Source organism: Pezoporus wallicus, unplaced genomic scaffold, assembly GCF_028554395.1.
Source record: "Pezoporus wallicus isolate ANWC-B61680 ecotype Strahan unplaced genomic scaffold, APGP_CSIRO_Pwel_v1 contig_7505, whole genome shotgun sequence".
NCBI classification, from domain to species: Eukaryota; Metazoa; Chordata; class Aves; order Psittaciformes; family Psittacidae; genus Pezoporus; species Pezoporus wallicus.
In genome coordinates, this window is record NW_026638908.1 from 3689925 (window position 1) to 3717768 (window position 27844).

The 27844-nt window shown below is 37.8% G+C and overlaps 1 protein-coding gene across 2 annotated transcripts in view; it reads left to right on the plus strand.

Annotated features, from left to right (window-relative positions):
• The window catches only part of NT5DC1 (5'-nucleotidase domain containing 1), a 124796-nt gene that overhangs the window by 70758 nt on the left and 26194 nt on the right, over positions 1-27844 (plus strand). For both annotated transcript variants that reach the window (XM_057413185.1, XM_057413187.1), the window contains 2 exons: positions 8883-9057; positions 12087-12184. In XM_057413185.1, the coding sequence (XP_057269168.1) occupies positions 8883-9057; positions 12087-12184 (273 nt within the window). The remainder of the gene's footprint in view (positions 1-8882; positions 9058-12086; positions 12185-27844) is intronic.

Genomic DNA, 27844 nt, shown 5'->3' on the forward strand with positions numbered 1-27844 from the left:
GGAAGCTGCTGTCTCTTTCCGGTGCCAAATGGCTGAACTATTTAGACGGCAAACAAATATGCGTACATGTAGGGTTTGTTTCCTCCAGCTGTGCTGGCTTCTTTGAGATGAATGACTGCCTTTATGCTACGCCTCACCGCAGTGTCTAAGCGTAACCCAACTCTTCTCATCATTTAACCTCTTTGGGTCTTATCCTAATGGCCCTTCTTGCTGCATCTTCTTGTTAATATTTAATACATGGGAACTGGAAATACACTTCTGCAGTGTCGTCCATGAAATGGTTTATGAAGCTTTTAGTTTGTTTATTTGCAACCTGTAGCCTGGATGTCATTATAAAATACTTACGGGCTGTGTTTTATTTCTTCATTGTGCATTTCATTTCCACACCAAACTACAGCATGTTTCATGCAAGCCAATGGGCTCAAGTAAACCTCATCAGATGTATAAATAAAAAGGTACTCTAATATTTTACTTCTTGTCTAACTAGGTGCCCGCATTTCTTTTAGACTATAGTAGCATCCTGAGAAGATCCCATTTCTCACCTTCTTAGCTGTATTCAGTTGAACAAAACAATTTCATCCTTCTGTCCTAAATTGTTTTGCAGTTTTTTATGATGTGTTTACCAGGGCTGTATTTTAAAGGTGTGTGACTTGACCCCAGGTAGAGTTTAACAGGCATTTGCGAGTATGCAAAGTTTGTTGGGAAAAGAAGGTGTTCAGTACGAATACTTACAATGTATATAGAAGAATAATCTCAAATATACTTCTATGGCAAAAAACAAGCTTGTGTGATGAATGAATGTATAAAGAAGGGTAGCTTCAGCAATCTGAGTATAGGTGAAGAGGGAGATTTCCAGAATATTTATCATAATTTCCCATTCATAGGTTGTCTCCCTATAAATACTAACACCATGGCAATACTTCTGTAACAAATAGTCCATGCAAATCTTTAATGGGAGAAAAAAATGTGGATTTTGTTGCTTTGAGTAATCACTGTATCACCTTTTTGTCTTTCACTTCCAAGTGTAGGTTAATGTGTTGCATGAATCCTGTAAGACAACATTCTTGACCATGGAACAAAACAGATTTTTCTACCTGCAGAATATTCACTTTGCAGTAGGGATTCACATTGCAGTAGGGATTCACATTGCAGTAGGGATTCACATTGCAGTAGGGATTATGAAGTTTTGGACAATCATGCTGTTTGAATATGTTTGTCCAACAAATAGTAGTTACCTCTGCATGGGTTCAGTGCTCAGCCCATGAGTTACAAGAGTGTCATCTGAAATTAATTGATCTTATACAGTTTGATAAATCTGGTCTCTTACACTGCAGAATACCATGGTAACATAAAGGAAGTTAATTATTTTGAGAAAGAAATTATTTCCTCTAAAATGTAGCAACAGATGCTTTTCTACCTCCAAAGTACATCCTTCCTGCTTTGTAGTGTACTGTGGAAACATTGCTATGTTGATGTAAATATTAGCATAAAACCAGACAGAAAAGAAAAAACAAATTCTGTTTCCAGGTTTTGTGTATACAAAACTATGGAAGGTCATCCAAACTACCCACATGTTAGACACCTTTCTAACAAATACCATGTGTTAGCAGCCCTCATGAAGTCAGGCTGCAAACTTTGCCACATACCATGTGCTTCTCATTACTTTTTAATTTGTGTTATTACCCTTCACTAGAGGAAGGGATTTGCAAGCATGGGATGAGAGGACAAGGATTGCAGGGTTGGGCTAACTCTGGCAGTGGGAGTATCAGCAAGGTAGAAGTGTTCTGGGCTGGTCTCAGCCATCTGGGAATACTGATAAGAACAGATAAGATACGAAGATAGCCCGGTTTTCACTGTCCGTGGACCTCAACAAGAAGCAAGATTAATTCTACTTGCAAAAAAAAAAAACAACAAAAAGGCATCTGGCTGTGGCATTGCACTTCTAGGAGCTTTGACCATTCTGAATCCAGGATACTGTTGATGTGATACGAGATAAGGCAGGACTGGGAAGCAAGAGGGCTAAGATTAGGGGTAGTCTAAATGGGGCTGTTTTCTCAAATAGGAGGGAAAGAAGGGTGTCAGCAAATGGTTGGTTTTAAGGTTGCTTGATAGGCTTTTGGTAAAAGGTAGTTAATGAAGTTAGGTTTTCTTGAAGAGATACAGCCTCACCTTGAAGCTGACTTTGGTTAGGACCATCCCTGAAACCGGCAGCCTTGAGGTTCTGGGCTGGCCATCATAGGTCTTCAGTCCACTGTAGGACGCAGAGAGCAGGGTGGAGGTGATGTTCGGCTAAGATGTGGCAGAGCAGCAATAGCCTCCAATTTTGACATTGTGACTTCCATTTAAATGAAGCTAAAAATCCTGTGCTGTTCCTGACAGCCTTTGGCATGGGAATCTCACCTAAGAAATGCGAGGATGAGAGGGAGCATATTGGTTCCTGCCTCATTCTATCAGACCAGGAGAAAGAACAGCTGCTCTTGGCTTCCTTAGAATAATTTCTCATCATTCAGCCTCCTTTTAGCTTGAAACCTGTCTTTAGTTACCAAAGCATTTTAAATTTTGGAGTAAGCTTCTCGTAGGCCAAAGGAGTAGAAAATGAGTAGAAAAGGAAGTGACCCATGAAGTATTTGCAGAGGTGATGTTTTGTGTGTGTTCTGCTGAAGTGTTTCGTTCAGTATATTAAATATTTATGTAGCCCTGTGGTCACTATTACTAAAAGTAATCATGTTTTCCCTAGCCCACCATGGATCCTTACCTTTTGGTCATACCCTTGAAATTAAGGTGCACAGAGAGTTGTCATCACTGGAAAATAGTTTATTATTTTAGCAAATATGATCTATTTCTGCCTGACCAGACCTGGATGTTGCTAAAAATATTGAGAAGGTTAATGTTACATGTGCTGTAAATATTTTCTTTAACAGATACACCAGCAAAAGAGACAAATGTCAGATCAGTTGATCCTGTATTTCCATTGATAATGTCATTTGTTCAAAACTGAAGTGCCACATGCAAAGCATTTACTTTGCAATCATAAAAATCCTTACTTTTCTGAAAACACAGGAGGAAAAGTTTTCTCTTTAATTCGATTTGACATACATGTTCCCTGTCAATGGGTATGCACTGTTAATAGAATACAACTTAATACTGGTCTATTCTGTATTTCTTTTCATATTTCCTAGCTTCTGTCGTGTCTGTTTTCTGACATTTTTTCCCTTTCTTTTCCTGTTCTGTTTGTACATAGAAGAGTAGCTTGAAAGATGCCCTGTATGAAAGCCATCATACATGTGGGCACACAAGCTAATTCTTAGCTACAACAACCAGAGAGGTTCATCTACTGCCAAGTTCAGCCCCATGATGGGCAGCAACTCATGGAGATGTCATTCTGAATTCCTGGTCTCTACTGGCCAACATGCTCATACTCCTTTTTTTTTTAACCTTTTCTCCTCCCAGAAATACTGCTTCTCTGTTTTTTTATTTTTCATGTGAGAACAAGAGATTTGGTAGCATAATATTGACATCTCCTTTGTCTCCAGACTCTGTATCCTCTTTTCATGTCTGCTCCTAGTTAACTAAGAGGTATAAATAGCTAGTATTCTTTCTGCCTGAACTGGATCAGGATCCTTAACACTTTGGTCTGTTAAGAAACTGTACAGTAAGGAACTGAGACAATTGCAGACAACATAAAAATACAGAATATTTGACAACTGTGACGTTTCTTTTTAGCTCTTATGACATTTGCCTCTTCCTAACCTCCTATCTTACTGAACTCTCATCCTTTTATTCTGTTTTTAAACATCTTTATCTCCTAGGGGAAGGAAAGGGATGATTTATCTCTTCCTGCTGCTCCCTGTTACTGATAAGCACCTGAACCCAGGCCCCCAGAATGCAACCATATGTTGCGCAGTCATCCCTGCTTCATGCTTCACTCTACTCTCTTATCTTGTTTTATGTTAACATTTCCTTCCCTCTGTCTCTCGTTTTGCTTCTCCTGCTCCTACTAGAATATACACTTGAGCTTAAATGAAAGGAAATGAAAGACAACTTGTCTAATGTAATTTTAACTATCACCCCCTACTTGCTTTCATTAGATGAAATGGCAATCATTTTGAAAAATCTTCTGTAATGAAGGTATTTTTCTTGTGTTTCTGTTGAACACTCATGTTGTTGGGTATGTTTGTTTAGACAAGAGAACAAGACACTGGTCGAAGAAATGTCTCTCTTCACTCTAAAAACCCAAAGTGCTGCAGGACTACAGTGAAAAGCAGTATACAATGAATACAGTTGTCTGCATCACTATGGATAGTAACATTTTATTTCAGCTCTACTCTTTATCAGATAATAACTACAACTTACCCATAAGTTCTTAGTCACATCAGAGCTGCAGAGAATCTGGCTATGGGTATTGATAGCTAAACTATCAAATTGCCTTTGAATTTAAAGGAGAGAAAACTCACATTCCCAAATACTACTTTCATTGTAAGGGATGGTTAGTTGTTAAAGCCACTAAATACAAGCTACAAATTGGCAGCTTAAAGTTTGTTTTTCTTGGCTGAATTACTTCATCTAGGACTTTTTTAGCCTCATACCTCTCTGCTTAGCTAAATCGTATAAATAGTGGATAAATTCTTTTTAATTCAATCAGGTGGGTACTCCTTAGAAGCAGTGACAATACTGAAAAATACACTGTGTTCCTGTGTTTTAATTCTGTTCTGAAACCTTGCCAGAAACAATGCCTCTTTATAATCCAAATAACAGTTAAGGGATGAAAACTGCAGTGTCCTGGCAGTGTGGATTTACAGACATCGAGTCCAAATAAGTCCAGAGCCAGTAGTGTGTAAACTGATCCTGCCAAGAAGAAGTGGTGTAATAAAGAGTGCAAGAGAAAAACACAATTATTTTTTTCCCCAAATAGACGTATTATATTAGAACATCAAACTGCATACTTCAATAAAGTAATTCTGTGACTGTAGTAGAGGAGTTGGATTAAAGACTGGCTTATTGTCTGTGCTGATGGACTTCTGCCAGTCTCGGCAAGCATTTTATAACCTCTTTCTGAGTTTGGTCTGGGGATTCTGCATTTCCAGCTGTACAGAATTCCCATCATACTAGCTATCAGAGCTGAATTACAAGCAATTCAACTGTAAGGCAAGACGATGCAAAGAACATCTTGATCAAATTACAGTGTCAGATGAGACAAGAAAAAAAAAAACCCCAAACTGGGCACTGAGGGAACCTCTGCTAATATACATAGAGGAAACTATTGCTTTGAAGGTACAACAGGACATAGATCTGATAAGAGGCTCTGGCAAGGCTTTTATATGTGGCAGTTCTAGGCAACTCATTTTAATTGCTTGTATTTCTATCTTCTGCTTAAAAAGTAAGTATATGTTTCTGAAAGGACACTTAATGGACTGTAAAAACAATTATTATTTTTGAAAGTGTGTTTGTAAGATGATTATTAATCACTACAGAGGCCAGTTGCTAATTTGCTATTCCAGGCTGTATTTCAGAGATTTCAGATAAGTTACAAGTTGTTTAGTAGCAAGAATGGATACTGAAAAAACTGTATTTGCTCCATGGCAACATACATGTAATATGCTACAAAGTTGTGCATAAAATGCACATTTTCTTTCCTGCTCCAGATCGCTGGATTAAGTTTCCTCATACAACCGCAAGGGGTAGATACGTTGATTGTTATGTTAATTGTCATGGTCTTCTTGTTTCTCTTTTTTTTTTTTTTTTAAATGAAATACTTTCTTATATTTGAGAAAGTGTTCACGCTGCCAAAGAGCCAGAGGTTACTAATGTAGGCTTTGGCATACATGCAGACAACTGAAAAGCAATAGAGGCATTCAAGGTGAAAGTTGCGACATTTGTTTTGTTATTGTCATTTTGCTTTCACTGATTTGGGGGTACACAGTAATACATCTCAGTGTCCATATAGCTGCATGTTAAGTGATATTCTTAAAAAAGATTAAAATGTACAGATTATATTTTAGGGTGTGTACAGATGAGGAACTGTCAGTTGTAGTGGTAACCACAAGTCCACCATTTTAATAATAGTGAATTTCTGGTCCAACAAAGGTTCTCTAAAGCATGATTATAGTTCCACTTTATAGTTCCTCTGTTGGCTCTGGTAGAATGAGTTCTTTTCTGATTTCTTACTGACTCTTTGCTTGATAGTTTTCTTATTACTTTGACGGTTTTCCTGCTTTAGGAAAACCAAGTGTAGCTTATGTCGTAATATATACCCTTGGAAAAAGTGCTTCATTTCTCACTGTCAGGTCGTTCCATTTGATTGTGAGGGCTTTACATATTGCTATTTCTCCATCACATGTTAAAACTTCCACAACTCTTTTTGCCAACAAGGTGCCTGTGGCTCTGCTGACCTTGTCAGAACTGGCTCTTGGCCTGGGATAACAAGCAAGGTTTTCAGCTTTTATTTTATTTGGCTTTCAATAAAATCTTGCAAGCTTTGATGATTAAACTCCTTTACAGGTATGAGTACGTATTCAACAAAACTGTCTTCACGAGATGCAATAGTATGTTAGGAATTAAGTTAAACTCTATTCTCCTGGGCCATGTTGGCCTAATTGCAGTAGAGTATGCTTTAATGAGGGTTTTTCTAAGGTGCCTCTGCCTGATATGGCAAACAGCCCAGAGACAAACTTCAGATCCCAGTGTCAGGAACTGATTGTCTGCAATTAACATCTGGGCTTAAGGGTCTGGGTAGAAAACTACAAGAAGACTCTCACTTCATATGTTGAATCCACCTTTTCCAATGCAGATGTAACTCAAAAGGCCAAATATAGATTTATCACACAGCAGATACTGTACAGAGTATGGACAAAAAAAGACAGTGTGAAGTAAAGTCAAAATCTTTAAATTAGTTGCACATCGAAGAATGGTCAGTGGAGAGTGAGAGGCATTTGATAAGGAAAGAAAAGCAAAGTGTCCAACAGTCAAGTTCCTATCTAAAATGGGTGTTTTCTACCCTGTATGTATAAATTAACTTTGCCATCTTTCTTTTAATTGTTTGAACCTTTGCGAGCTAATGCCAAGCCTGCTTTGTTTGTGTCCCCTTCGTTCTCATATAATAATGTGCATTTTCCAAAACATCAAATTAAAATTGTCATAGCATAGCATATGGAATATTATTACTAATGATAATGCTGGGGAAAAAAAAATGCAGCTTCTGCTCCTAAAAACTACATTAGCAACCCCAAATAATATTCGTTATTCATGCCCCAGGAAAAGGAGGGGAGGGTCAGGGGGAAGAGGGAACACTACAAGTACCATTCCTTTGTAAATCAGCTTATTTTAATAAAAGAACTCATCGGTCTTGGCTAGCTCTCAAGGCAAATGTCATGGCATCCCATAATGCTGGCAGCATTATTCCCCTGATATAGGCTATTACGCAGCCTGACCTAAATACTATGAAGAGCTGGAATAGTGACCTGGTTATGAGTTGGGAAATTTTGTTTGAGAGACTGTCCTCAGATATAGTAATCCGCTCTCTAGCTTTTGTGAAGACATCTGTCAAGTCACAGTACAAAATAAGATAGCTTTGCCTTCTGTCTAGTTGCAGTGATAACAGCCAGTTCAGAACTGCTTTTAGGAGACTTCTTTTTCCCTGTCATCTGTAGGTGTTTGAGTGTGTAATTTATGAAATAGTGTTAAGTTTAGCATCCAGCATTTTTCAGTCTTCCTTTGATAGTAGTGTTTCAAACATACATGTTCTCTTTCATTAAATAGCTAAAGTTCAAGTGGTTTAAATGTTATTTTTTCAAACTAGAGAACAACATTACTCACATACCAGAAGGCTAAGTAATGTCTGGGATTTATTAAATCATTCAGCAAAGTTGACCACAGACAGTTGCATATAGAACAAATGCTGGAAGAAAAATAATCTTCTATGATGATCTTCATTATAGTATAACACACACCGAGAGCCAAATACTTGGTATCGTTTCTGTCTCTACAATTATCACATTTCTTTTTAGACCTTTAACTAGCTTGACATTTTTGGTTATATTAGGTTCGAGCACAGAGAAAATACGTAGTCTTAGATCGTAGGAATGATGAAAAAGGTAAGTAATGTTAATTTGACATCTTGGTTAATCAGCTATGGGTTATATAATAAGGTAAACATTTACTGGTGACTTTAATGAATAGGTAACTTTTACTGCCAAGTTAGCGTTATTGCACACTTCTTAAAATCTTACATTCCAAATGTATTTGCAAAATTCTATTGCTGATACATTCAGCAAAAAGCATTATTGAAGCTGGAATTGGAATTGAGGGGAGGGTGTTGCATCTATTCCCAGTATTCCACATATGAGTCTTTGCAAGTTTTATCATGTTTCATAGTGCTAGTTATGAAAAATGCAAAAATATTTAAATGTGTGTTACTGATCAGACAGTGCTAACCTGCAGTGCCAGAAATAACTGAACAGATGTTATTAGGAATTATAGGTCCTTCCAATTTTCTAAACATTAAACTGACTTTAAAATCACAAATTGAGTATCCACAAATTGAGCAACTGCAATAGGAAGTAATTATTTGCTTTTTAAAGCTACTATCTGTAACTTATATTTATTTACTTTTATGAACAAAAGAACAAACAAAATATCTATGCAAATTCCATAATATAAAAAGTCATAATAAAAAAAGTCATACAAATTCATTTCTGCTGCTGCGTATCCTCTTGATTTGATTGGATTTTTGGTTTAGATTGAGTTACAGCCCAGGAAAAATTTTTAGCTTTGCTTCTTGGCCTTCTTAAAATTGTGTTTCTTGCACTTAAAAGGATTTTTGTTGTGTGGATTAAGCGGTTTGCAAGCAGGGTTGGATAATGCATTATTATGTTTTAATTTTTTAGAAGACTGTGGTACATATTTCCCAGAAGTGAAAAATCATCCAGACAAATATTTACAAAGATGTCCCGAGACTGTAAAGAAGTGGCTGAAACAACTGAAGAGTGCTGGGAAGATTCTGCTATTAATTACTAGTTCTCACAGTGACTATTGCAGGCTTCTGTGTGAACATATTCTTGGGTAAGTGCAACGTCCGTTTCAAATTGCATCTGCCAGATAGCAGATAAGCCTGAGCTATAGGAAAGTTAATTTGAGTTTCTTTATGCATTGTAAATTATTTGGATCTGAGGTTTCTGGTAGGCCTCTCTCTAGTAGAGTATTACAGGGCACTTGAGGCAAAGTAGTCTATCTGTGAGCCTGTGAGCTGTATCTGATTCCCAGCACACTAATATCCTTCGTCTTTTGTGAGCATCATGATGGGACTGAAGATGACAGGGAATATCTTTCAGCCAACAGCCATTATATCATCTAAATCCCAATTTTATCATCAGTTTTTGCTAGACTGTCTTACTCATGTCACTTGCTTCTCCAGTAGTGAGTGCAAGTAGTAGTAATATTTCATTTCCTTTCAGTAAATCTGCATGTAAAAGCTTACAAATGCTTCTTCCCAGTGGGGTTTTCCAAGAGATGGCTGTGCATGAGAAATGTGCATTTATAAACCACAGCAGAAAAGATAAAACAGGTAGTTCATTGCACTTGGCAGTTGGTTGAGGTTGTAGTTCATCACAACAGATATTTTTAGCTGTATTGTTAAGAACATGACTGTTCAAGTCAAATTCAGTGAAATTCAGCAGAGCTATCTCTTACACCCCTAGAAATGAATTAATCAGTGATGCAAATAGCAAGATGGATGATATGGTAAGACTATTTAATAAATGAATCAAAGAAACAAAGTAGTGCAATGCAAGCCAGCCTTGGCTATCTGGATGGGCAAGGGAACAGCAGAGTGAATACAGCAACACAATAAGAAAACCGCAGGTAAGGTAAAAAACACAGCTACCTTCCAAAACCAGTCCTGCCAGTTTCACTTCTCTTATATATTCTCTGAGCTAAATGCTAAAAAGAGCACCAGCTGTGCCAGCTCTCACTGCCTTGCATGAACAATTATAGTTGCTCATTTAGGGGAAATCTACCTCCTCACAAAAATCAATTATTCTTATGAGTAAGATGCCTTTGATTGAATTTTTTTGTTTAGATCTGTCTAGTTGTTTTCTGAATTAAAATTTGGTATGAAACTAAATTCTTGGCCACATATAATGATTTCAGGTTTTGTTTCCTTGGTGAATAACATTTCAGGTGTTTAGGGCAGCTGTTGAGATCCCACTGGAAGACAGTAAACAAGGTAGCAAAGGGTCAGTTCCCTCTCAAAAGATGGATGTCTGCTAGAAGGATACTGGATCACTCTTTTTCCACATAAGTGTAGGATGTCTTACAGTGTTGATTACAGTCATTTTCCAGTGGCTCATGCGACATGGCTTCCAATGTATCTTCTGGAGAACGGAGTACTCCAGGGTCCATCAGACATTACTGAGGTCTTCTTTTCCTGAAAATAATTTTAACCTTTTAATTCCTTTTATTTGTTTCATGCTTCTTATATCAGACAATAAGACTACACATCTGTGTGGCTTTTTGTAGTACTGGCATATATTCTAGATTCACAACTATTATGTCTGCCCTTTAATTAGATCGGGCTAACTGCATTTTATTCTTTATGTCAACCCTTATGAATTGTGTCTGTGTAGTCCTTTAATTATTTGTTTCCCTAATCAATATGACACTGAGAAGTTCAGATATTAAATCGAGAAAAACCTAGGGATAAAGATGAAAAGCAGAGATGTGTGTGAGTTATTAGCTTGTTACTCCTACTATCCTTACCATGTAGCTGTTAACATTTTTGCACTTTATTCAGGAAGTTCCTTTTTGGTTAAGAAATTATTATCTACGTAAAATCAGCGCTGAGAAATTCTTGCTGAAGTGTATCATTTACTGTTTCAAGAGCAAACTATCCCAGTTGTGTTCATTTGACCAAGTTGTCTTTAACAAGTAAGGAGAGAAGTCTAAGAGAAAATCTCCTCTGGAAATAAAGTGAGAACCATTTCCCAGGCAGAGCACACATATATTACTGGGATCGGTGAAGAAGGTATGTAAACCTACAGAAGCAAGCGGCAGTTCATTCACACAAGCAGCAATATCGTGGTGTGACTTTTCAAGTTTACCTGCCATGAGAATGCATGTCCAGTTAACTGAGTGGTTTAGTGTTGGCAGGGCACACCTAAGGACGAGTCAGTCATCACATAGTCACTGAAGCTGAGTGAGTGTCATTTCACCTTTTCACTTCCTAAAAGCAAATAATTTTTTGATTTCCTCTGTGGTTAGTGGGAAGAAGACACTGGGCATTATCCTTGGCAATTCATTCTGTACCATAAAATTACATTGAAATAAGTGGGAAGAACTGCCTTCTAAGAATGTGGATGTTTCTTCATTGAGTCTGCCTGTGGTGTAGATCAGTAGCTGTGAACTCAGCATGCAATTTTTGGATGGCTAAAGTTATTTGAGATACATCCTACCCTTTGTCTTAGCCGTTTACTGTAATCACAGGCCACTATACCAAGCACAAGCAGTAAGTGGAACTGATTTTATCAAGTATAATGTTACGTAGTAACGTAATACAAGGTATGGGCTCTCATAAACTCAGTAGCTTCGTAGAAGAGATTTTTTCCTCATTAGAGGAAGGAAATTTTAAGAGATTCTATTTTAAGGCTGGAATGTAATTTAGAGCACAAAATAAAAGCTAGAAGATAAACACATAGGGAGAGCATACAGTCTTTTAGTTAAGATATCTCATTCTCATGGGAGATTGTGAATTCTTTGAAAATGACACAGTTAGCTACTTTACTTCCAGTAAACTGCCTCTACTGTTGATAGCATTTTAGTGCCTGTGCCCACCCTGGACTTGCCATCTGTGACTTCTTTGTTCCATGCAAGAATATACATCAGTGCTATGGGTTCTCAGCCAGCTGTCTTCTCACCTTTTAACAGCCTCAGGAAAAGAAGTCTGGTAGTGACACTGAAAAAAAAAATCAGGAAAATCGTGACAGAAAAAAGAGCCTTAAAGAAGTGCTTTGCCATTTCGTTAAATCTTATGGTGTACTTAGTGACATCCTAGCTAGTTCACGAGTTTAACTAATTCAGTTTCTTTTACTTTCTAGAAACAATTTTGAAGAGTATTTTGACATTATGATCACAAATGCTTTGAAACCTGGTTTCTTCTCTCACACCCCAAACCAAAGACCTTTCCGAACTCTTGGTAAGTTGCAGTTGTGACTCCCTTCTCATCTGCTTACCTCTATTTAAAAAAAAAAAAAAACCAACAAAAAAAGAATATATAAAAAGAGAGGATGAAAAAGAAAAGTGGATCTACACAAGACTCTTACAGAGATATTAGTAAAAAATTCTCTTACAACTGAGAAATTAAGAATTAGAGTGATGAGGACAATGAAAAGGCAGAGGTACAGCAGGGATTAAAAATGGCATTGGGGCTTAGGTGTTGCATGATTAATGAAAGAGTAAGAATCCTTTACTGTGCTGACAAGGTCATACAGAGAAAATAAATCGTAGAATCAACTAGGCTGGAAAAGACCTTAAAGATCATCAACTCAAAAAAAAAAAAAATAGCAGAAATATTTCAAGAATTTAAAGGAAATTCAGAAAATGATACAAATAAAATGGCAAGGGTGAAGGAAATGCTTTATGGAATCTGGTCTTAAATGTGTGTACTTTGGCTAAATAATGACATAGTAGGTGAAAAGGAAGTGCCCCTGTACTCAATTTAATTAAAACATTCTGAAACATTTGACAATATTGTCCACTAGGTAATTAAGGTTGTGACAAAAAACGTTTATAAGAGCAGTATTCATTGAACTACAAATAACAATAGTAACATGGCTGAAGACAGTTTTTCCATAGTTTGGTAAATACATTTATGAGCAATTGTTACCTGAAAATCAATCCTATATCCAGAATAGTGTAAGACAGCATATATTGAATGTATTTTAGCATTTTATGACAGGAAATCAGCTGCTACAGCCCAAAAGAAATTTTGCCTGTGGAACTTCTACAGTAAAACTAAAGTGAGCAGTGGAAGTTTATATTGAAACTGTATTTTAATTTTTCACATATTTATATAGGAAAATAAGTAAGAAATATCCTAAATATGCTTTTTAAAGGATTAGTTCAAATAGGAAACTGCCAAGTTGACAATCTGAGAAAAAATAAACCCAGAAGGGAAATTGAAAGTATTTATATGAAGGTGGGGAGGAAGGAGCAAAACCATAAGGGGTGAAAAAAGGCTCAGTTCTTCAGGTCTTTTATTTAGTTTCATATAATGCAAATTGAAAATAAAATAGAATTCACTTTAGATGTTTTTTAAACAATCTGATTAGCCTGACTTCCTAAGGAAATCCTGCTGTGTCCCTCTGTCAGTAATCCAGCCAGCAACTTTTGAACCTGTTGGCCAGTTTCAGTAAATTTAGTAGACAGCCAAAAACCTCCAAGATATTTTGTCAAGGCTTTTTTTTTTTTGTGCAAACAAAGGCAGAATAAAGAAAGAAGACTTGATATTACTGCCTGCATTGAGAAATATTGTGTAGCATTAACTTAATCGCCTTATTAGATTCGAAGTACCAAGTTTGATGAAGTTGTTTCTTTCTCATGCATTCAGACACGAACAGCATTTCCTGGAGTCCTCTTACTGACTGGTTTTCATTTACTTTATATTTTGGCATTGCAAAGAGGCTCATGTGAGGGTTTGTCACTCATTACATGAAAAATTTATTAATACAGAGTAGAATGGAGGTGTAGAGACCTCATCTATCTAAACAGGTATGGGACACAAACATAACTAAAGTAATCATCAGATAAATAATTTGCTGGACTTTATATGTGTATATATATATATATATATATTTGTATTCGATCGGCAGTTTCTTCTTAAATACCAACCAGAACTTTCAAAACAAAGACTTACACATCCAGGACAGGTTTTTAGAGACATGTTTTGAAGTAGTGAACAGCTTGCGTAACAGTATGTGAAGTTTAAATCAAAATAGGAGCAATTCTATGAAATTGAAAATGTCCAGAATAATAATGTGTTTTCATAATGTATCTTTTGCAGACCTCCCTCTGTGTTCCTAACAGCAGCCATACAGCTTCAGAGGAGGCACTGATAGTTTTACCCAGTCACTGCATATACCAAAGAACATAGTTCATTTCTGAAATAGCATACAGTGGAGCTTCCAATACATGGCAAGGGGTGGGTGGGGAGTTGGAGGGGAAGGGAGGGAATGGAGTGGCAGTTTTCCAGTTTCCAGAATTTTCTTAAGGCTTTCTTTTATGTCAGAATCACTGAAAAGTCAAAATTTCAATTTCTAGTTTCTATCTTCAATTTGCCTCTATATATTTCAGGCTGAAGAAAAGATTAGTTAGCCACTGTGCTTCAGACCCTCTTTCCTCTGCAGCACTGGACAAAATACATCAGGGACACAAAATTTCCTAGGTTTTGGTTTGAAATAGGAAAAAATATAGAAGTAGACATCAAAGGAAATATTTTCTCAAAGCACAAAGAATAAACTTTGTTAGTGTAATTTAGGGGAAAAAAGCTCTAGAAAGTGAAACAAAGCTTGTTCCATGAAGCAATTTGTTTCAGAAAATGAAGTGAAATAACTGTTTGTCATTCCTATCCATTTCTCCATGGCTGAGTTTCAGCCATGTTCTTCCATCAGTGGGTCTGAGTTACAATAAATTCCTAGTAAAACCGTATTCCCTTCTATTCCAAAGGAATTGTTAAGGCACAAAATATGGTCTGTTTTTTTAATTTCAAACACCCCAAATGTTGCATTATGTCCTGGAGCTAAATGGTGTTAATATATAACAGGATTTTTCCTGCAAATTTACTAAGGGAAGGGTTTTGAAGTTGTGTAAAGAGAAGGATATATTCTTTTCAGTGAGTAATTTCAAAACAGAGACTGTGTTCAGTAAACATTTGATGATGGATGAGAAACAGGACAAGATGACAAAGAAGGCATTGTCTAGAAATGTAATATCAGATAACTGCTCTGGAGAAATGCTTTTTCAGTAGACAAGTAATTTTAGAACTAATCCCTTTAGAAACCATGGAAAATTATTTTAATTGTGCAATTAAAAATGCATCACTGCTTCATTAGAGTTTCAAGACATGCATCGGTTAAAGCAACCAAAACACTGTTTGAAATCTTAAAAAACTTGTGTGACTGCTTTTCATTGAACTGGAGCGCTGAAAAACGCAATCATTAATTCTTTCATCTGCATAATTGTCTTTCAAATTACCATTTCATTAAATGGAAGAACAGTTTAAAATCTTTACAGATTTTAGAACAGCCACATTTATTTTCACCTGGCAAAAGTTTTATACATAAATTTTTGTACGTAAATAGCTTATGTAGCAAAGTGCATAGTTTATGAGAACAGTGCTATATGAGAAAAAAAACCAAATTTCATCCATAATACAAATTCCCCATAATTTATTTGTTATTCACAAGGTTACATTTTCTTCTACACAAGGAAATTCTTTATGTGGTTCTTGAAAGTATTAATAATAGCTTGAGCTATTGGATCTAAGGATCAGCTCGAAAATGCTTGTGTAAATCCTATGTTGAGAACATAGGATTTTCTTTGCTTTCAACAACTACATCCATATAAAATAATATATAATTCCATGAAGGACGTGAAGGAATACAAATGGCAAATACAGTTGTGACTCATGTGATAATCTGCAGTACACCAAGATTTCTGTAACATTTGACAACAGACCTTTCCCATTATCACATCACTCGTTAATGTATGTCAGATTACTAGCCTGACTGCCAGTGCTGATCTTTGTCAAATATATTTTTTAGAATGATGAACTAAAGTAGAAATGCTAAAGATAACTCTAAATACCCTGAAATCCTTCTGTAAGTCGGTATGCACATGGGAATTCTCACTTGGTCCTAAATAAGACTTCTATATCTTTCCTTTCTAGCTCAGAAACAGTTACTGTCTTTTTTGAACATTTGTCTTGGGTTGTTGTTTGTTTTTTTTTTATAAACTGAAAATGTGTTGCTGATTATTCAGTCTCTTAACGTACAATGCATATTTTAAAATGTATGTGTATCTTCATATATACATGTACATATATATACAGGCCAAAAGCAATCCTATGTATGGAGTGCAGTCAATGCCATATTTCTGTGAGAGTGTGCCATTACCCAATGCCCAGAGAAACTAACCTGCTGTCCTTTTCCTGAAGAGTTTCAGGTTTTCAGAGTCCACTTTCAGTTGCACTTCCAGGCTGTCTGCCTTACTCTTGCACTTGAAATTCTCTCCAATTTATGGTGCCTTTGCTACATGATGTAGCCCTCAATTTAGGAAGCTCAGTCCTCCCATTTTTTCTCAATTGTCTAGGAACAGAAACTGTCACTTTAACAACTCACTGCAGAAGCTTTTTTCCTCTTTCAGGCATTCTTCTCTAGCCTTCTAAAAATACAGAACAACGCTATAAGCCAATTAGAAAATAAAATAATGGGACGAGATGTAAAATTACATACTTCCAGAGTGCAGACTGTCTTTGATTATTAGGGGCTGCAAGACTTCAGAAGAAGGATGTGATCCCATGTCTGCTATTTAAGTTTTCTTCTGCTGTCTTCTGCAACATCTGGGCTTGACTGTTGCCAGAGATGGGATGCAGAACTGGGTGGAGACTCAGGGCTGTTCCTATATAACTATTTTTATACATTTATATTCTGAGGCTTTTTAGGCCTGAGGAGTGGGATCAGGAAGGGAGTGCCTTCATTTTCCTGGAAGTTAAACGTGTGAGCCATAAAACTTCTTTTTAAGTCATTCCTTTTATTTGAGACTTCTTTCTTTACTGCCAGAATAATACCAAAATACTACCCAGTAAATTTTATAAGACCTTTAGTAAAACTGTAGAATATCTATTAAAAATGTGGAAGTGTTGAAACAGATATTGCACCATTAGAAGGGAATATACCATTTATATAGTTTTGCATTAACTCAATAGAGTTAAATTGAGTTAAATACCATCTCTAGAAAATTGTGATTAAATCTTCAACGAAAACACGCTGAACTGAATCCGCAATATAGCTCAGTTGCTATAATTGCTTTGTAATTGGTATCAGATATTCATATCTGATACGGAGCGCGACCAGCAGGTCGAAGGAGGTGATCCTGCCCTCTACTCTGCTCTCATGAGACCTCACTTGGAGTATTGTGTGCAGTTCTGGTGTCCTCAACATAAAAAGGACATGGAACTGTTGGAACAAGTCCAGAGAAGGGCCACGAGGATGATCAGGGGACTGGAGCACCTCCCGTATGAAGACAGGATGAGAAAGTTGGGGCTGTTCAGCCTGGAGAAGAGAAGGCTGCATGGAGACCTCCTAGCAGCCTTCCAGTATCTGAAGGGGGCCTATAAGGGTGCTGGGGAGGGACTCTTCATTAGGGACTGTAGTGACAGGACAAGGGGTAACGGGTTCAAACTTAAACAGGGGAAGTTTAGATTGGATATAAGGAAGAAGTTCTTTACTGTGAGGGTGGTGAGGCACTGGAATGGGTGTGCCAGAGAGGTTGTGAATGTTCCATCCCTGGTGGTGTTCAAGGCCAGGTTGGACAGAGATTTGGGTGGCATGGTTTAGTGTGAGGTGTCCCTGCCCATGACAGGGGTGTTGGAACTTGATGATCTTAAGGTCTTTTCCAACCCTAACTATTCTATGATTCTATATTTAAGTATAGATTTAAATCTTAAAACAGTTTTAGATTTAGCCTGTAGCTCTTCATAGCACAGTTGTTGGTGTTTTCATGTAGGGACTTGTTATTTGGTGGAGAGCTCACTCTCCCAATAGGAACCTGGTCTTTTGCTGCACCAGTGAATCCTTACACAAATGTATTAGTGTGGTCCTCAGTCTGCATAGACTGTCATATTTTCCGCAGATTAGATCTGTGCTGAACTCCTCCAGCCACAGGTCATTGCTGGGATTAAACAGGACTTTCTTCTTCCAGTGTTTCACATGGATCCCTGGTGCATCCAGAGGAGACAGGGGAAAGGAAAATCTCCTGACCTAAATGCAGAGGTGCATAAGAGCACATGTGTGAGCCAAAGATGACTTAGAAGGATTTGGGGGAGCCAGGTGATGGGAAAGGAGACCATAGGAGGAAGCAGACTAAAAGCAGAGCAGCGCATATAAAAGCACAGAAGAGAGGGATTTCACTCTGACAGGGTTTTCTGAATCTCAAAAGGGTTGCCTCAAGGACGACTTCTGAAATGAGTCTAATGTGTCAGAGACCTTAAACTGATTTACCCATGTGCTGCTCGGATTGGCGCTCCCAGATCTGCAGCAAGGAATGGCGTTGCTGCTCTCCCAGAGCCTCTCTGGGCTCAGGAAGCCTTCTGCAGGGAAGCCTATAAGGAACCTCTTCTCCCACTTCTCAGAAGTCATGAGCAGAAAAACACCACCATCCACAAATGACACCAGTGTAACCTACTCCCCAAGTGACTCAGGTTGTCCCTTTATTTAATGCAGCTGTGTTTATTGCCATTTTTCTGGAGATAGTGCCTCTTCATATCAGCCTGTCTGGAAATATTCTGCAATGCCGGTCAAAGTAATAATGTGTATTTGCTGAGACCTTGTGACACAGTGGCATGTAAAGGTTTCACTGGCTGCAGACTGCATTATTGAAGAGGAATAAAGTCTATAATAGATTCCCATATGTCTCCTGAAATGACTGCTTTTACATTGTTATAACATCCCACAATGCCATATAGTCTGTGAAAGCAGTGCAGTTCTTTTCAATGAACTCTTGTTTAGCAATTCTTCATAGCGTATTGGCACTGTTCAAGAAGAAAAAGCACTTATAACTAATAATCACATTTTGTACTCTAGTTTTCAAAACTAGATCTTTTTGTACCTCATGAGATCATGATGTTAAGATGAAAGTCTCCGAACTGTTTAAAATCAGAAACAGGTTCTGTACATAGGTGGCAATAGGAGGTCCGCTGATTTAAGGTATAAAGTATCGGGTCTATAGCCAAGCCACCAGTGAGAAATAGTTCCCTACTTTTATCTCAACCAGAGATTTTCATTTTATCCATCATTTCTGGATAAAGAGGAGTTTCTTTTTAAGCAACTAATTGTTATGGATGATGAAATAGAAAGACCTTCATATGCAGTAATAGAACCCGAGTATTTTCTATTTCTTACTATGAAAACCCGTAAGGATTATGCAAGTGCCTTTTAAAGATGATTCCTGCAGCTGACACCATCTTTGGCAGCATGGTCAATGCCTGATTCCATTTTCTGAAAAGCAGTCTAGGGTAGGCCAGTAGGGCTGACAGTAGGACACAGATACAAAGAAATTTAATCTCGTGTAGCAGGGTTTGTTTTCATAAGGAAAAATCATCCCCCAAAGAAGCTCAGAGAGTGTTTCAAAAAATCTACAGTGTCAGGCTTCTTGGCTGACTGTTTCACCTCCCATCCTTTGTTTAAATGATCGTAGTCTAAAACTATTCCACTTCATGGACCACCTTCGCACAGATACCAGCCACTCAACAGATTTTTTTCTGACAGTGTAAACATCTGTCTCAGGAACTTATGGCTTCCCAATATTATTTATGTGCTATAGACAAACATTTTAAAAATCAGCGTGTGTTACATTGGAATCAAATGGATTTACCAATTCTTTTAAAGTTTGCTAGATAGTACCTTTGTGTAGTTTGAAACCAACAATTTGGGAATTATTTTCTATTGGTCATCAGCATTTGTAATTAAATCATGGGATAGGTAAGATGGGAGATTGTAGTTAAGGACTTCTTTTCTAACAGTTAAATTTTATTTCATGTTTGCTAAACATAGTTTTAGTTTGTAATAACAGTCTGGATTTTGTTTTTTACATCTTCAGTAAGTTGGTTTATGTGAAAACATTTAAAACAGATGCAATAGCAAAATAAAGTCGGGCCAGGGCATATCCGTATCCTTTTGCAGAGCAGGCACAATACATTTTTAACAGATGATAGAAAAATGTTAGCATAAAACTTCTTTCTTTTCTGATAGTTTTCAAAGTAGTTGCCTACCATATTGGATGGTCATTGCCTCATAAAAACAAGCGGTTTAAACATTTTTGTTCTGTTGCAGAGGAAATGAATTAGAAATTGAGGAAGTACATTTTATTACTAGTTGATAGTGTATCATTTATAACCCTTTTGTTAACGTGACACAAGAGGCCACTCTGCAGTTTGCACTGATGGTACATACACTGCCATAGCTAAACTGGTATAATTTCTGAAAATAGCCACCCTGTAGTAGACTGTGTGGTAGCCAAAGAACAACTTTCCATCACAGTACATCCTTCTTGGCAGGGAAGGCACTGCTTTCCCCTAGGAAGAGGAATGGAGCAGTTTTGGTTTGTTCTGGGTTTATTTGAATGGGCTTTACTGGTATTTGCTTCAGAAGTGCTGTGAAGCCAGCTTGTCATTGTGTTGTTTATACACATTCTTGTCAATGATGGGTTTCAGGCATTTTACAGCACATCAGAACCTAGAGGTTGAGTGGGCAACCTCCGTTTCTGTTTCTATTGGGAGGGCACGGTGCTGGCCCGACCACAGCAATTCACTGTAAACCTGAAGCACAGGCCAAGTGCTGGATTTCAACTGATGGCCCTTCCTAACTGGCATGGGAGGTACCTGGTTATCAGTCAAGCCATCCGCTGGAAATTGGGTTGGGTGCTGCCTTTTGAGCTCCTTTGTCTTATGCCTCCAGCATATTAGCCAGAGGAGCTACCAGGACACAAGCTAATTCTTTAACATTTAGTCTGTTTTCCTAAACATGAAGGCATATGCAATCATGTGCAATGTGTAAGTAGGAATTTCTGCCCATCCCCTACTGAAAACCTTGATCGGTAAGGCAACTTCAGCCACATTTGAGTGTGGCCTAGTATTCTCAGAGATATTAGGGCCTCAACAGGCTGGAGAGGAAAAAATGAATCTGTCACTGCCAACTCAGAGAAAGGCTGCAGTGTAATCTTACCTCTGATTAGATATTGGAATATTCATCCAGGAAAGTCTGGCCACAAATGACCCAGCTACTGGAAGAGCATCCATGAGACTTTGCCCCCTGTTTGATCTTCAGTGAATCCAATTGCAAGACACAATTTCATAGGAAAACAGGCCTCATCATTTCCACTGTTGTTCATAAACAGCTCCTTGCTTATTAAAAAAAAAAGAGAGGGAAAAAAAAAATAGTCTTTGAACTCTGGCACCCTCTTTGTTTCTGAGTATCAAGATGAATGCTGAACTGGGGATCTATTCTCCAATGCACATCCTTCTTTAAAAAGAAAATTAGTGTGTCAAGCCAACTTCTTTATATGTTTGCATAGTGTTCAAAGTACCTCAGAGGATAAAAGGAATAAGAAGTTATTCATCCAAAAATCAAAACAGTGAAAAACTGCAATGTGCTTCTGCATAAAGACAGCAGGGGTTGCTTCAGCTGATTACCTTTGATATTAAATACCATGTTTGGCATAAAGCTGATAAGAATATTACAGAAAGCTAGTTCAAATAAAGCTAAAGCTGCTGCTTCAAAAGCATGATATCAACAATATCCCTTTTGTTAAAACTGGAAAACATGTTTAGCATAATTGCCAAGTACTCCAAGTACTGCATGGAAAGTGGATTTTCATTTTCAAAAGGAGTTACAGCAACTAACTAACTGCGAAATCCTAGTTATTGATTATATCACATTATTTTCAAGGCCTGGATAAAACACAAACCCCAATTCTGTAAGGTATTGTGCAAGCACATGATAAGGGTCAGTCTCTATCTTCAAGGAGCCCAGAGGCAGGCCAGATAAACAAGTGGCAGAAAAACAGAAGCATTGGCTTTTCTGTTAAAGCCAAGGGACCAAGAGATTTAATGACCTGCCCATAATCATTTCTTTGGCAAATCTATATATTTAGCTAAGATTTCTAATGTCCTAATCCAGAAGCAGTGAAGAACTGTAAATTAAGCTTACATAAAGACTTCATGGGAGTCTTGACTGTGGAAATCCTATTAGCCCTTTCCAAAGGTTTATCAAAATGGGGAAATAAAGATAACATAATCGCAATTAATTCCACTGGATTTACTTTTTATGGTTCACTGATATATCCTTTATATGTTCAAGGAATTGGACCTATGAACTCGACGCGTTCTATACTGAAATTTTTCAAATTATTCTGTAATTATTCAATTTTTTTTTCAAGTCATTGAAAGAGATAAGCTAGAGCTGCTGTTTGTTTTGGAAGACAGTTCCATACCAATGATTTCTTAAATCAGGTCATGCTTATGTTTTATTTTAATGGAAGAAACTTCCTTCATAGAGAAGCATGTCAAATGCCTTCTTAATACGGTGAATTATCCCAAGTTTTCCAGGCTTGCGCACTTGGAAGTTTATCAGCTAACCTGTTTCTGTAAAAAAGGTTGCAAAATCTCTAAGTCATGGTGATGTTTTAAATATGCTTCCCAATGAGGTGACATCAGGATTTAAAAGTAACAGTTGTTTTAACAACATTCAGTAACTAAATTGCAAAGTGAATTACATATAGTAGCTATATATAATTGCATTTAAACACATTGGGAGGCCATTAAAAATCAAGATGTATAGAAAGTCCTCAGTCATAGTTTTGTGATCCCCTTCTGGTGTTACTATTTTATTTTCTTTTATTTCAGGATATTAGCAGAGAATGGAACTGGAATGCAGTCTGATATAGATTGTGCCTGCAGTACCAGAGAGATAAGGCACTACAGCTCCCACACTTAGGAAGCCAGATTCATCAAAAAAAAGCAGCTTGTTTTTACAGCAGAATGAGCTGCTAAGGGCCTGTCCACCCAGTCGTCTCTCTGTAGTAAGTCCCCACAGAATGTGAATTGCCATGTCCTAGTCTGTGTTTTCAAAACCAAAGCCAAAATGCCTAAATTACCACTTTGTATTCCAGACAAAACTGTTCAGCAAACAGACTAGTCTGACTTAAGGGAATTCTCCTCCAACACATGAAAAGATTATTAAGAAGAGATGATTTTTTCCTCCATAGTCTCTGAGAAAGGGCAGCCAAACTTTATGCAAGATTTAGAAGCAAAGCAGTCAGCATTCAACATAGGTCACATTTATAGTGTGATAACAGTGTGTGATGCTGAAAAAGACTTGGGATTTACAGAAGATTTTGCACTGAAAGTGAAGACCCAATTCTGTGAGGAAGACAAAAGCAAATACACGTCTTCCATACATGATGAAGACTTGCAACACTAACTCTCGTTGCAGCATTAGCAGCACCCACTCTGAAAGACTACCTACAGTTCTCATGTTTATTCCTCCACTGAAATGCTGAAAGGACTGGAAGGGTTGGCTAAGCAATTGTGTCTGAAGGACATGTGAGCGAAATTTAATTTATTAAAGCGATCATTAAGAGGTATCCTTAATGATCAAGGAGTTTGTGGCTCTTCTACATTGGATATGTGGGAGCTCAGACTAGTATAATACCTGAAGAATGTCCAGCAATTATTTATACAGGTAACTCAATATCCAGAATTCTAGACTAAAAGGTTTGGTTGTTTTGTTTTTTTTTTTAATTTTATATGTTATATGAAACATTTCTTTCCACCTTCATTCTATTTCCCAGCACACATAAGAGTGTCTGCCCATGACTGGGAGGGAAGAGCTGAATTGGAAATACAAACTTAAAGGAACACAAGGAAAACAAAGCCATGTGCAAGTCAGAAGCTATTTTGGCATTAAGAAAATGCATATTTCCTTTTGATCTGTTCTGTGCATTTTTAATACAAGAAGCTTAAACAGATACATTTTATTTTGTTCATGGAATAATAAAGGTCCCACTGGAAAGTTTATTAACTCATGCAGATCATTACCAGACTCTACTGCTGTTTATGAAGTAGAATGTTACACCCTTTGCAGCTTAGTTCAAAACCTGGCTACTCTTCTTGCCAGACCTGTATCAGAGAAGTGGATAGTTTTCAGGAGCTAATTTGTTTGCATTGAGTTGCAAGCCTCTCCCTTAAGCAAAAATTGACTCATAACTACATTGTAAGGGTGATGTCATATGTCAAAAATCACAGAGGTCTATTTTGAAACAAGTGCCACAGAAACCATAGTGTATAGAAACTACTCTGGCTATCTGTCATTTGGTATTCCTCAGCCGATTCCTATTGCAGGCAATGAGGAGATGGCCAACATGGTTAAGTGGAGGGCAGGTGCCCAAATTGCAGTGCCTGTGCTGTACAGAATACATTGGCCCCACTGACTCAAGTGCTGCTGTGCTTCCTATTGTAGAGCCTTTACATTATGTTTCTGCATCTGAGTCCCAGCCATGGTGCACTCATTGCCTAATCATAGGTCTCCAGTGCTAATCAAAAACCCCAAGGAACCCAAACACAGGTCTTGCAGAACTGGCATAGGTCCTATGGAAGACCCATGCTTTCCCAGATTGGAGTAAGGTGCTGGATGACCTTAGGACATCTCAAATGTTCCTACAGAACAGTATTTTAGCAACTAAATGGAACCAGGCTACTTGCAGAGTAGAAAGATGTGATCTGTGCAAGTCTGCTCCTATGGTCTGGCTGCCTGTGGGGTGGGTCAATACAAGTTCATAAACTCTACTGCTCCACTAAGATTCAGTGCAAACCTGTGAAAAGTAACTTCACATTATAGTTCTTAAACAACCGTCAAAGTCCACAAAGAATTTCTGGAAGAAAGAAGGATTGCCTGTGTCATGGGGGACACTTACCAGTATGATTTTGCAAGTACAAAACATTCTTTGGCATAGATCACATGCATGTAAGCAATACATGACAGAAGTTGGGGGGGGGGGGGGTGGTATTCATCTCTGTTCTCTGTTCAGCTGTTTTCTTCTGTAGGATTCAAAAATAAGTAGATGATCAGACAGAGAACTTCATGAAGAGTTACCTTGTGATTTGATTTGTAATTAATCTGGAAATTGGGTTTGAGGCAGTTTATAGCAGAGCAAAAGTAAAGTATGGTACATTCCTGGCAGAATGAGAGCTGGCAACCACTGCAGAAAGCTTCCCTTCAGAATAGTTTCCATGAATCTGTATGTGCTGGTTTTCATTAAGGAGCTTTAGAGTTCTCTTGTGTGTTCTTTCAAAATGTCAAGTTTTTATTAAGGTTGGTCTGTAGGATTGCTTTTCGCAGAAAGCACATGTTGATTTTTGTACTGCGGGCATCAGATTTGCTATTGGAAGCAAGCAGTAAAAGAAGATGGGTAGGAAGCACTAGAAATGACCTGAGAACACGAGGAGGAATCATGACCAAAGCCTGGGCTGAGATCTGGTTCACCTTGATATAACAGTGCATCCCTGCCTCAGTTTACCAATTTTTAAATACCTGCTTCGGGGCAGCTCTGCCTCTCCCAGCCAATACAGGGAAATAAAAGTTCAGAGAGCACAAAACCAGACATTTCTTGGATGGCAAGTGATCGTGGGACACTGCATTGCTTAGATGAGTAGCAAGTCCTCTGCAGCTGATGTTCAGAAGGAATTATTTCTTGCAAGCTGAAAGTTCAGGAAAAGGTAAAAGTGATGTATCATCGTCTTCATTACTCTCTTTGTTCTTCAGTGTGTCTTTACTATTCACCTAGGTCTCCAGGTGTCTTAAACTTCAATATGTATGTTGCATGTTTTTCTAGGTAGAGTTAGCAACCCCAGGACTTTATTCTTTCCATTAGTAAACATATTCATTCTAACCTGATTCTTATCTGCTGTGACAACCACTTTATGTAGTATTACTGTCCACAAATCCCAGCTGTCTATGTGATACCACCAGACTAAGGCTGAGCCTTCCAAGATGATTTTTTTTTTCTGGAATAATAGTATCAGGAGATTTTATCTGTGAAATTCTTGCATATGGAGATCTGGCACAATGCTCTGGTTCTGAGAAACAAGGTAAAGTGCATTTCATACAGACACTAAGTGGTTTTGCAAACCACAAGAAATGCACAGATAAGGAACTGGAAAAGTATTACAGAAGTGTCACAGGGATCATTTCTTAAAAAAACCTCATTACTGCAAATCTTTCATGTCAGTCTTACCATCAAAGAGTAACTAAACATACTTTTCCAGAAAGGAATAGTTTCCATTTTTCCGTGCTGTCTCCAGTTACATTGTTCTGAGATTTACAGTGACTGTTTCACATATAAAAGCTTTTCCTCTTTGTTAGAACATTTATTTTCTAATGTTTTTAGTTTTGTTTATTAAATATGAAGTTCCACGATATCTCAATAGACCCAATATGAACAGGGTTTCTTGTTTTTTTCATTATGATGTTCCCTGACATGCCTGACCCCATAGCAGACATTAAAAAGCATCTGTTCTAACCCTGTCATGTTCTTTGTCCCTCCTTTGAATTCATCCGTAACTGTGGCCCACAGGGCCATGAAATTGTCCCCAGACCTCAAGACTGAACTTGCCATCACCTCTTTGTCTTCTGTCACAGGCATGTGCCTTGTCCTTCCCTTCTGTTCCCTATCCGCCACAGGTTGTTTCAACAAGGAGGTTGGTGAGCACACCCCACATCAACAGGAGCTGCAGAGGGACAGAAGAGGCACAAATCAGTGGAAAGATGAAAACATTTCTTAGTTCTTCTGGCTCTCAGGAGTTTTCTTGTCTCTCATCTCCACATTCAAGGCCTGAGCAACATCACAGTGCAGTTATCTGTTCTTTTATCCAATCTACATAAATGCAGTTCTGTGTCTCTCATCTTCATGCCACTTTTCACCCTTAAACCACTTAAATGACTACTGTTACCACCAAAATAATTCATGAACCTTAATGTGCTTACACTGATAGGAGGACTTGAGATATATGGGAGCTTTAGCACTTCTCTTTCTATACAAAACGCCTGAAGTCAGATAGGAAATCAGTGGCAGAACTGGCAACTCCCCATCCCAAAAGCCGTGCTAATCCAGACCAAACCATGGGTGCAGCATCTTCCCCCCATGCAGCTGACCACAATCCCCCAAGCTAGCTGTACTAGGAGGCTTTTTCCCTGCTGCATCCCCAAGGAGGAGCACCCTTCTAAGGACATCCTTGTCATCCTCTACATCTCTTGGCAAGGCACTCAGTCAAGGATCTGGCTGCAGCGTAGCCATGCTGCTCCACAGCTGGCCCCAACTCCACCACACCCATGGTCTGGGGAGGTTTCCTAGTTTATGTTCTCCTCTTTCTCCTGTTTAGCTGTAACTTGTAGTGCCACCTAATTGCTCACCAGCCCAACTCCTATTTCTTAAGCACTTCCTATTAAAGGCTTTCTGTGATGGACTTTAATGTGCACAAGAGTACACTGCACCACCCAAATTTTTTAAGGGTTGGGTTTATGTCATAGAAGGGATAGTAATAATACAAAATTCAGAGAATAATACAAAATGTTGGAGAATATAATAAAAGCATCCAAGATTCTTCCTCGTTGCAGTAAAATTGCAAAATCCCCATTGGTCTCATTGGTGATACATTAACAGAAATATGTCTCCATGGGGAGAATCTCTGAAGCTAAAATCAATGTTAGGTCCTGACCTGTCTTTCAGTGCTCCTTGAACATTATCTTAAGCAAAGGGAAACAATATAAAGCAGAGAACATATCAGGGGGAAAAAAAAGTCTTATTTGCTCCTGAATTGAGACCACCCACTGTGATAGTTTTGATATTTTATTCTTTTCCGGTATGTTTGATTTTCTGTCATCTCTGATTTTAAAGCGTAAGTGGCAGTTTCATATTTTCTAATAGAGAATGGTCCTTAACTATTTAACGTCATCATATTCTAATTAAAAAAATATTTTTATTACTTTTTATTATTTAATTGCTAAGTATTATTAATAACCTATAA